This window comes from Ips typographus, linkage group LG2 (assembly GCF_016097725.1).
Source record: "Ips typographus isolate SLU linkage group LG2, UJ_Ityp_2.0, whole genome shotgun sequence".
Taxonomy (NCBI): Eukaryota; Metazoa; Arthropoda; class Insecta; order Coleoptera; family Curculionidae; genus Ips; species Ips typographus.
In genome coordinates, this window is record NC_138423.1 from 19,301,390 (window position 1) to 19,312,573 (window position 11,184).

Genomic DNA, 11,184 nt, shown 5'->3' on the forward strand with positions numbered 1-11,184 from the left:
CCATTAGTGCCGCCGACGAGTGGTTTTTACTGTTTTTAATTAAACTTTTGGGGGTATTGGGAGTGAGGAAAGCTTAGTTTAAGCGTGTTTAGGAGACCTGAGTTGCTCTGATGTGTTTTACTCGGCATTTGTGGAGTAACTTTGAGTAATAATGGAGACATGTTTATTTGCGTAGACTTACAGGTAGGGGTTTAACAATTCAATGTTTTTTACCGGTTGAATAAGCTTACTCATGCTAGTAAATGGTAATTCTGGGTCTTGTGAACAATAACTAACCATGAATTTACTACGACGAGATGCTTTGTCCGCTGTTGCCATCTAAGTGATCAGTCACTTGGTTAGCATAGGTTCACCTAAGCATTTTTTTTTGATAATATTTAAAAAATAACCCTTACAGCATAACCATGTTTTTGATTACTCTATGTGATCGGCCACTAGGTTAGCATAGGTTCACATATTCTCATATTCATTCCTTTTTCAAAACACTTCTACAATTTTTAAGAATGATGTAATATTTGATTTCAGACTACGCGTGCGATTTGGCAACAGCGCAGACGAACTTTCCAAATCAGCTGATCAAATTCCACAAAATGCTTGTAAAATCATGGATTTTTTGAACGATTTTGTGACAAAAATTGTGGATCGTTCGCATTTTTTCTTTTTTATCTGTACTATATAGGACGTAACCTAACCCAAAAAAAAAAAATTGACTCAAAATTCGTGGTTAGCTATTCTTCACAAGACCCGGTAATTCTTAGCTTTTAGTACTGCAGACACATTTTTAGATCAAACTATAGATGTCAGCTTCGCACATAAATCTAATAGAATAACATACAGCTACGTGGCAGGTTGTTGGAATGTTGTTTGTCCACAAGTAAACCGTTTAATAAACGTAAAATAGGATCACAACTCAAAACAAATTTCAAAAACGCTGATATTTAGGTACAACTTTGACACTTTGAGACGTATAACGATCGGGTAAGATGATCGGTGATCGGAATAGCTCGGTAGCAAGAAAATCGAAAAACAAACAACAACCTGCACTATTGCCAACGTAGTTTAAGGCGCGTAATTTAAATTTCCGTATCTATGCAATGTTATTGTCCAGTTCGGTTGGCAATAGAATCACCTGTGTTATGACGTGAAATTAAAGTTATAATAATCAGGGTAACTTAATTGCCCAATAAACTTTCTCTCGCATCGTAAACAGTTTTTTTTTAAATGCCGGAGTTAAACTGTAACGCATACGCCTTTGACACGAAGTGAATCGAACGGGGACGTATGCCCTACAATAACCCGAAACCCGGCGGTTCATTCAAATCGCGAACGCACTCCTGACAGGTAACAATTGAGAACTGACAGTGACTGTTGACGCTTCACTTGACAGACAAGGAACGATACTGACACTGACATTCGACATTTCTGGACGGTTAATTGTCGTGTCGGTTATGTTATGTTTGTAAGTTTGTATTTTGTATTAATTGTATTTGCATTTGCATTTGCGTTGATTCATTATACTGGCCTCACATAGGCCTTATAGATTCAAAATCGTCTTCCAGAGTGTGTAGTTTTTTAGTTTTTTTTAGCAAGTACAATGACTGGAAACTTGTCAGACCTTACCAATTATTTTCGTAAAATTTCAAAAGTTAAGGGTATGTATATTTATTAACTCCTATTGATTTATGTAAAGGCAACCCTCTGAAATAGTTGCGGGAACGTCCATATTCCAGTTCCTGGGAATTGAGATACTGGAAAAATTGAAAGCCTGTGTGTGCAAGTCCAGTTGTGGAGAGTGTAAGTTCTTTATGACAAATCTCAACAAATCTTAATCCGTATAAATTTTTGTTTTAGGTGAATGTTGTACTAGCTTAAAAAATGCTTTAATTGATGTGCAAACTGAAATAATACAGTCCTCCTCTCATATGGTAATCAAAGTAATCTTGTATAAATTAACCAATTAATCTGATACATAATTAGGAGAATGAACCAATGGAGAGTTTGTCTGAAACTACTTCAAAAGTAGTTTCAAGCACTAATAATGATGACGATGGGAATCAAAAGGCAAAAAAACTTAAAAAAAGTGTTCCTGGAGTTTTTGGACAACAAAAGTCCAGAGTTGTAAAACCACTGAAATTTAATACACAAAAAACACCAAACAGTAAGCCTGAACCAAAAGTCAATAAAAAAAAAAAGGTGGCTGAAGAACTAACCAATATCAGTGCAAAAAAGAGGAAAAAAAACAGAGATGAAAGAGATTTGAACTCTTTGAGAAATCTTCCATCCCGTTTCTGTACAAAAAATATTTCATACAATTCTAAAATTCCACATATTAGAAGCCCCTATGATTTACAAGAGAAAAAAAAACCATCTATGGGTTTGCCTAAGAAGTTAAATTTTAGTTTGGGCAACAAGTGTTTTACACATAGAGCCAAAAAATCAAATCCAAGCAAGAAACCATATCAGCAAGGTGTTACATTAAAATGAATGTAGCTAAATTAAATCAATTAACTGAATAATTTTAGAAAATATTCCTGAGCAAGTTTTTTGCTACAAAGGTACTACTAGGAGTGACAATAATATAATCAATGTCAAAGGTGATGATAAACAATGTCAGATTTATGTTAAGGGGCATACAATTCCTAGGAGGATATTAAGGAAATTGGGTCGGACTGCTGGTGTTGGAGAAACTATCAGTAAGTAATGCAGTAGATTCAAGTTGTAACCTAATCAACTACACATAAAAAATGAACCACATTTTTGTTTTAATTAAATAGAATGTAGGTATCCTAATTACTTTAGGTAGTCTGCCTGTATAGTTGATTTGGCCAGCAAATTAAAAAAATCCTAAACCTCATTCATACTTAACCTTCCATCCTTATAGATTAACCACAAGACCAAAAAATGTAGTTGTTTTTTTGGGATTAAACTGGTAAAAAGGTACCTATTAAATTCCCACATGTACAATTTATATTCTGTAAAATAATCATTTGTTTTAGGTTCAAGTTTTCTAAAAAAACATTTCTCAAACTTGCAGTTAGTTAATGCTAAAAGACGAACTTTGTATTCCCCAAGACAATGGATGTCATCTTCTGAGTTTGCTACTATGAGTTTTGATTAAAAATAATTATGTGGTACTTTTAGTTGAATACAGGAGGATTAAAAAAAACAGTTTTAATACAAAGGATTTTACATTTATGCAACAGAAGTCCTACCATTTGTGCAACTGGGCATAAATTGTTAGTTACAAAAATCATTTTTGATGGATATTGGCTAATGAGTATAGACAAACAGTGGCAATGGAACTGAAAATTAATGTAAGCAAGCAGCGTGAGATGGCACCACTAAACGCATTTTTTTTTTTTTTTAATGGATATCGCCACTTGGGCACTCATCCAGGCCAAGTCAATTTTTGCCCGAGGTGGGACTCGAACCCACGACTACTCGATCGGCGGACTGGGCATTTAACCCACCACGCCACCGAGGTCGGCCACTAAACGCATATTCGCCTAATTCCGATCTTTTGACTGTTGGAAGGTTCGAAAACATCAGTTTTAATGCGGCGTTGTCTAGTTGACAATTCACTTTTTGTTTTGTTTCTAGGCAAAAAATAACAGATTTTCTGTGTGTTTTCTTTAATTATTGTGTTTCACTTCGTTGTATTTTTAGTTTAGTTATTTTTAATATTAATCAAGGGGGATTATTTTATACTTAATACATTATAAATTCCATGTTTAATCTTAAAACAGTCACGTGACCATTTGTACCATAAAATGCGTCACGAGATTTTAACTAAGGCAATCTTTAAAATTAATTTTAATTATTGAAAATAGTCACGTGACCCGTCAAATAATATTTTCTCATTTACAGTCACGTGTTTTTCAGGGTTCCGTTTTGGCATTAAATAAGAGTCACGTGACCTTTAAAAAAATGCTTGATTATTGAAAATCGTTATGCCACTTTATGAACTGTAAAAAGAGTCACGAGACTCTTAAAATAATATTTTTAACATCTAAAACAGTCACGTTACCTTTAGGATTCCGGTTTAACGTGAACGGTTTGATTTAAACTGAAAAACGAGCATGTGATCCTTTAAATAACATTTTGACATTCAAAACTGTCATGTGACATTATAAAATTCATTTTTAATCTTAAAAGAGTCAAGTGACCTTTAGGATCCGTTTTGAAGTTAAAAAAGAGTCACGTGGACTAAAAATTAAATTTGAGTATTGAAAATCGTCACGTGACCATTTGAATATTCACGTAATTTAAAAAATCTCAGTACAAACTGAAAAACGGTCGTCACGTGACCCTTTAAACATTATTTCGCAATTTACAGTCACGTGACCTTCAGGATTTCCGTTTGACATTAAAAAGGAATCACGTGACTTTTAAAAAAATTTTTGATTATTAAAAATCGTTATGCTACTTTATGAACTATAAAAAGTCACGTGACCATTAGGACTTCGTTTTGACGTTATAATAATCAGGCGTCTTTAAAAATATCAGTTTAAACTGAAAAACGATTACGTGATCATTCAAATGACATTTAAAACTGTCATGTGACATTATAAATTCCATTTTTAATCTTAAAAGAGTCACGTGACCTTCAAGATCTGTTTTGACGTTAAAAAAGTCACGCGATTTGAAAAAAAATAGTCTAAACATAAAAACTGTCACGTGACGTTAAAAATGTCATTTTAATCTTACAAATAAACACGTGATTTATTGTATCAGTTTAAAACTAAAAACCGGTCACGTGACCTTTAGGATTCTGTTTTGACGTTAAAAAAAGAGTCTTGTGACTTTTAAAATAAATAGAATCTTTATTATCGATACCTCAAGCCTCAAATTCTTATCTTATTTAGTTTTCAAAATATTAGTAATTTAACTCAAATTTATTTGAAAAAATCATGCTTTCTTACGCAGTTCAGATGGGATAGCAAAAGAATGCGGATTATAGGAAATACTGCAAAAGTTGACAACTATGTCTGCAATGACGAGCTGTATTAGCGCCATCTCTTAGAGTTTATCTACAACTGAAGCGGCCGAAATACATTAGGAAGCCGTTGAAACGTAAAGGAGTTACTTCTTGGCAAGGACGGTAAACAGTACAGGATTGCTCGATCGGCCGATTTTGTTTCCCGGCGGCGAATGAATTCTGACGTCACAGTGGGCCTTCGGGCGCACAATACGCTAAATATTCGCCCGAGACGCTATGTACGAGATTGTCAAGGGTGCCTGTGATTTCGGTTTACTCCGACCCCATGGTGACGTAAAAATCGTCACCGGCCCGAGCCGATACCGGCAAGATTGCGCTTATGGGATTAAGCACTCCTGTACTGTTTACAATCCTTGACTTCTTGGCTGCATTCGTTTTTTTCACGCAGCAAGCAGAGCTTTTTTGACGTCACAATGACGTAATTTGACAACTGGTCAAATTATAGTTTTGCCAAATTACGTCATCGTGACGTCAAAAATGCTCGCTCCATAAAGCTTGAAAACGAATGCGGCCTTTGTGTGCCACTTTAATTACATTGCGCTGGTTATCTTGTCTGTACTTATCATTTTTAGTCTATGATATTGGTTTTGATCTACACTCTACAGGAACATGGTCTCTGTGCCGTAAAATTAAAAAAGAAAAAACTTTAATAAAACAATCCAACATAACCTCACATTCATAATTTTAATTTTATTAGTATTTCTGGTAGAGTTTGTTGGATGTTAGCTATAAATAATTTCTAAAGTAAAAAATGGATGTTTTTGAAAGAGTTGAAGATCAAGATAGAGCTATTATACACAATTCAATCAAATATTTGGACAGTCTTACAAAAATCAGCCAATTGAACACCCCCACATTGAAGTCTCTCTACAGGTAGGGTTTACCATAAAAATAATCCTTTTTTCCTCAACAAATTGATTGCAGAACAAAATGCAAACTCATGGAATTACGGTGGAAAGCCCCTTTAACTGAGCAATGCCTTTATCAAAGGTGTCAAAAGTGTTTTATGAACTTTTCAGAAGGAAACACTAAGTGTGAAGTTAGAATGGTCAAGTTAACACAGTTTGCGCAAAAAGTGATTGCCAAGGTCAAAAAAGGCACTCCACTAACCAGCTTTCAAAGAATTTATTATAAAAAAATAAAGAAAAAGTACCCAAATGGATTTCAAAGGCAAAATAAACTAGTAAGTTGTCTGTAATATCCTGTTGAGTTTTTAGTTAAATTGTGAATTTATTAGGTGTTTATATGTCAGTTCTGTCAAAAAGAGTGTGTAGTGTTTATGAATAAACCTAAAGTGCCTAAAGAACCCAAATTGGCAATACCCCCAGCCAAAGTGAAAAAACTAAGAAAAAAAGATAAGTTTTGTGGACTTAATAAGAGTGTTGTTATACTGTCATCAACAAAGAAAAAAAAGAAAGCCACCACAGTTAATAATACTATCACTGACCAGAGTAACAACAACAACTTAAACAACACCAACAATGTGTGTAATCCACCTGAAACAAACAACTTTGATGTGTCTGTAAGTATGACAAACACAAGAGGGTTTGGAGGTGATGAAGTAGTAAAAGGAGCAGTAAAGAAAAAACAAACTGTCAAAATGGCTACAAAGAAAGAAAATGTGGACACAACCACATTAGAAAAGGTATCAAAAGTTACAACCAAATCACAGAAAAAGAGTAACAACCATTTAGCCCAAATGCTCAAAAAAGTGGGGGAACACAAGGGAAAACCTCAGTCAAGGCTGAAAGACTTTTTATCTAGTTTGTAAATTTTTTATTAAAACTTATTTAGATAATTTTTGTTTCTTGCTACCCCTACTTGTGTTGTTTTTATCAGGATTGTCTTTGAACTTTTTAAGGTCAGCACAAAACAGGACCTGGAAACAAATATTTAAACTTTATGAAATAAAAATAAATTGACAAGCATACAGTGTGTGCCCATCCAGCTAAAGGTCCATACAACTTCCTAAAGTGATCACCAATTTCATTATAAATTTTTTCAGTGACTGTTTTTTGTTTGGCTAGTTTAGGCATATACCACCTTGCAGCTATTTGGTAAATATGGGTGTCCACAGGTATGGCTTGCAGGTGGCCTAAGGACATTAAACAAATACAATCAGCCACTTTGGCTCCAATGCCCATTAAATTAATCAATTCTTTTTTGGCTTCTTCATATTTCATCAACTTCAACTGTGTGACCCATTGATCACCACCATGATCTGTGATATATTTAGCTGAGTGACTGATGTATTTCGAGCGATAACCAAAACCATTTTCTCTTAAAGTTTGTTCCACTTTGTCACTTGCTAAATTTTCTACATTTGGAAAACTGTAGTAAGTGGTGCCGTTGTAGTCACATATTTTTTTGCCATAAAACTGTGCAAGCTTTTCTACCATGCTTGTAATCCTGTTGTAATAGTAATAATTAGTTACAACAAAATTATACCAAACCAAACTTACCTAGATATATGGTTGTTTTGTGAACAAATAAATGAAAAAATATTCTCAATAACTTCTTGCTGTAAGATTCTAATGCCATAAAACTGTTTTGCTGCTTCTTTAAAATTAGGATCTTTGCTACTCCAATCCTCATAATGTTTGGTTAAATCTCGTTCTAAGTTTAAGTAATTTTTGAGTAGGCTTTCATAGTGCTCTGATGAAACATTCTCCTCATTAGATTCATACACTTGAAATAATATTTCATCATCTGTTTGTTGTAATATCCAGAGTTTTTCAGCAAATACACCCAACCAGTGTTCTTGTTGATCCTTAGTAATTTTTTTCCATCTGGGTGATTTTTAAAATCAATTTAAAGTTATCAGAAACTGCTTTTAATTTTACCTGAAACTTTGTCCACCATTTAAAGTACCCTGAAGTTGTAACTTGTTGCTTTGACGCGCTAACTTTAACCATTTTTGGTTCATATTTCCAGTTAAACTTACAATTTGTTTTATAATTTCTTTCCTTACCACCAGTTTAATAAATTTTGTACTTAAATTTTAAAACAAAACCAGTAAACAAAAAGATTATTTGAAAGTTAGGTTAAGTAGTTAGTCTTCTTCTTTTAATTATTTGACGCAGAAATGAATAATAATTTTTCTTAGGTTATTTCAATGTTTGTAAAGAAGATATGTCAGGCAGATTTCTAAAATCGTGGTGCGGCAATCAAAACGTGAATAATTTTCAAATCCAATTGAAATTGGTTTTTCTGGTGCAATATTTATTAAAATTTCGTAATTAACTTAAACATTAAAGGAGCCGAAGTTAATTCGAATTAAAAATGGTGTTGGATCTCGACTTATTCCGAGCTGATAAGGGCGGTAACCCCGACAAAATACGCGAAATTCAGAAAAAGCGGTACAAAGACGTGGGTTTAGTGGACAAGGTAATCGAAAAAGACACCTTATGGAGACAGCTCAGGCACAAAGCGGACAACTGGAACAAACTGAAAAACGTATGCAGCAAAGCAATAGGAGAGAAAATGAAGAAAAAAGAACCACAAGGAGAACCTGACCAAGCTGTCCCTGACGACGTCATCAGCCAGCTGGAAAACCTCACCATAGAAACATTGCAGTCTCTTACTGTGAACCAAATCAAGAAGGTGCGAACATTAATAGATGAGGCTGTTGTGAAGAATGACAATGATTTGTTAGTGACTGAGAAGGAGCGCAATAATGCTTTGAGAGAAATTGGTAACCATTTGCATGACTCTGTCCCTGTTGATGATGATGAGGACCACAATAAGGTGGAACGAACCTTTGGAGATTTTGAATTTAGGAAGAAATATTCTCATGTTGATTTGATTTGCATGATTGATGGTGTTGATACTGAGAGAGGCACTGTGGTCTCAGGTATTTGTTTTTATAAATTTATCAGTAATTACTAAAGTGTTTGTATCCTAACACAGGTGGTAGAGGATACTACTTAACTGGACCTGCAGTTTTCTTAGAGCAAGCATTAATTCAACTCTCTTTAAGACTTCTACTTAAAAAGTCTTATAAACCTTTGTATACACCTTTTTTCATGAGGAAGGAAATAATGCAGGAAGTGGCTCAGTTGTCTCAATTTGATGAGGAACTATACAAAGTTATAGGAAAAAGCAGTGAAAATGCAGAGGACAAGGAAGTGGAGGAAAAATATTTGATTGCAACCTCAGAGCAACCAATTGCAGCTTTTCACAGAGATGAATGGATACCTGAAAGTGCTTTACCAATTAAATATGCTGGGTTGTCAACTTGTTTTCGGCAAGAGGTTGGATCACATGGTAGAGATACAAGAGGCATTTTTAGAGTACATCAATTTGAGAAGGTCTAGTTGCCAATGTATAAATAATAAAAAGCTCAAAAACCTGTTTTGGTTGCAGGTGGAGCAGTTTTGTTTAACATCACCTTTTGACAATAAATCATGGGAAACTATGGACGAAATGATTTCAAATGCTGAAGAGTTCTGCAAGTCATTGGGAATACCTTATAGAATAGTAAATATTGTGTCAGGGGCCTTAAATAATGCCGCAGCAAAAAAACTGGATTTGGAGGCCTGGTTTCCAGGTTCAGGTGCTTTTAGAGAACTGGTGTCTTGCAGCAACTGTTTGGAATATCAAGCTAGAAGATTGCTTGTTAGGTAAGGTTTTGTCAAACTCAACTGAAATACGTGTAAAAGAAGGTTTTTTTTTTAGGTATGGACAAACTAAAAAAATGAATGCAACCACGGATTATGTACATATGTTGAATGCAACAATGTGCGCCACTACTAGAGTGATTTGTGCACTTCTGGAAGTTCATCAAACTGATGAAGGCATCAAAGTTCCAGAAGTGTTAAAAGAGTTTTTGCCTGAGCCCTACAAGGATGTTATTCCATTTGTTAAGCCTGCTCCCATTGATTTGGAAAAAGAGGCAAAAGCTAAGAAAGGAAAAAAAAGCAAAGGACAAGGTGAAGAATAAAATAAATTAACAGTTTGGCAACTCAAATCTAAGATTCAAAATGCATTTTGTATGATTTGTTCCGCCATTTTTTAGCATTTTAAGATTTAATTTATACAATTTTTACATGCATTAAAGGTGAGTTGAAGAGATTTTTGTTTCTTTTTTGCCAAAACCCTTAAATATGTCGGTGCATTCGGCCCTAAGTTTTACATGCGCGTTTTTAAACTCTTTAACACCAACATGATACAACTAAAACTACCAGCATTGAGTTTTACTTCTCATTTTTCTCCCATAAATAGCAAATCATTGAACATGCTCGGATTTATTAAAGGATTTTCAATCACTGGATTCTGTCAGGCTCCTTTACTTCTCCCTGATTAGACCTCATTTAGAGTATTGTTCGGGCGTCTGGAGTCCCACTATTGTCGATTGAAAATTCTTAAGATACTGACTTCCCCACCAATTGTGGCTACCACTACATAAATTTCACTTGTCTTCAGTCAGTTCTGAGGAGTCATTGTAAAAAAGGAGAACTGAGCATGATTTTAACCCTACTTTACAAGATTATAAAGCCATTATTTAACTGTCCTGACCTACTCAGATATTTCATTACACTTACCATCCAAAACCACTCGACTAAACGATTTATTCCGTTCCACAGAACGAACAGCGCAAATTCTTTTCTGACTAGAGTTTTATCTCTGGCAAACAGAAAACCTAAGCTGGATTATTCTTGCGGAACTTTGGTACAGTTTAGGAGAGCGATCAGGAATCTACAGGTGAATGTTCAAATATTAGAATAAATTTATGTAGTTCGTGTTCGCAGTGTTGTAGGGTAATTGCTTTCATTAGGATCACTTTTATTTAAGAGATTTTGGTCTTCCTTTGCTTTTCTTGTTTCGTTTTTTATAGTTTAGTTGTTGTAATTGTTATTTAGCCTAGGTCATGGGTATGTCCCGTAAATAAATGATTATTTCCCTCATTGTACTAGCAGCCAATAAAATTCAATGAATCTTTCTAGTTCGACTAATGAGAGCCGTTATATACTGAATAAATCCCTAGTTGCTAAAATTTTACACTGAATAAACACCTCCTACCTTTTTCGAATACGTTTTTTTGAAGAACATTTGATATTAAACGAAACGGGATTTAGACACATATAAAATTTAAGCTATTTTCTTCAATATTAACAATTAATAAATCACTATTATGTAGTTTCCATTAAAAAATTACATAAATTAAAATATTATGACGTCTGATT

The 11,184-nt window shown here is 34.3% G+C and overlaps 4 protein-coding genes and 1 long non-coding RNA gene across 7 annotated transcripts in view; 4 read left to right on the forward strand and 1 right to left on the reverse strand.

The window, feature by feature from the left end:
• LOC145724875 (uncharacterized) overlaps positions 1-11,184 on the forward strand; it is a 103,694-nt gene that overhangs the window by 35,525 nt on the left and 56,985 nt on the right. The window lies entirely within an intron of this gene.
• On the forward strand, positions 13-3,181 carry LOC145725462 (uncharacterized). 3 transcript variants are annotated; one of them, XM_081974240.1, is made up of 7 exons: positions 13-183; positions 1,587-1,652; positions 1,708-1,794; positions 1,852-1,925; positions 1,978-2,467; positions 2,523-2,693; positions 2,997-3,181. In XM_081974240.1, the coding sequence occupies exons 2-7, from the start codon at positions 1,595-1,597 to the stop codon at positions 3,116-3,118; spliced, it is 1,002 nt and encodes a 333-aa protein (XP_081830366.1). In that variant the 5' UTR covers positions 13-183; positions 1,587-1,594; the 3' UTR covers positions 3,119-3,181. The 3 variants fall into 3 exon arrangements, 2 of the variants coding, with proteins under 2 accessions (XP_081830366.1, XP_081830365.1); XM_081974239.1 differs by lacking the exon at positions 13-183 and adding an exon at positions 1,394-1,459; XR_014177283.1 differs by lacking the exon at positions 13-183 and adding an exon at positions 2,882-2,937 and having other exon boundaries at positions 1,413-1,652.
• Positions 5,452-6,927, forward strand: LOC145725464 (uncharacterized). The gene is made up of 3 exons (XM_081974242.1): positions 5,452-5,872; positions 5,924-6,182; positions 6,237-6,927. The coding sequence occupies exons 1-3, from the start codon at positions 5,751-5,753 to the stop codon at positions 6,768-6,770; spliced, it is 915 nt and encodes a 304-aa protein (XP_081830368.1). The 5' UTR covers positions 5,452-5,750; the 3' UTR covers positions 6,771-6,927.
• On the reverse strand, positions 6,753-8,051 carry Ogg1 (8-oxoguanine DNA glycosylase). Its single transcript, XM_081974241.1, has 4 exons — positions 7,843-8,051; positions 7,462-7,788; positions 6,931-7,408; positions 6,753-6,878 (listed from the first exon to the last, which is right to left on the reverse strand). Exons 1-4 carry the CDS (start codon positions 7,923-7,925, stop codon positions 6,786-6,788), a joined length of 981 nt encoding a protein of 326 aa, XP_081830367.1. The 5' UTR covers positions 7,926-8,051; the 3' UTR covers positions 6,753-6,785.
• SerRS (Seryl-tRNA synthetase) lies at positions 8,100-10,072 on the forward strand. Its single transcript, XM_081974236.1, has 4 exons — positions 8,100-8,852; positions 8,909-9,309; positions 9,365-9,621; positions 9,677-10,072. Exons 1-4 carry the CDS (start codon positions 8,282-8,284, stop codon positions 9,939-9,941), a joined length of 1,494 nt encoding a protein of 497 aa, XP_081830362.1. The 5' UTR covers positions 8,100-8,281; the 3' UTR covers positions 9,942-10,072.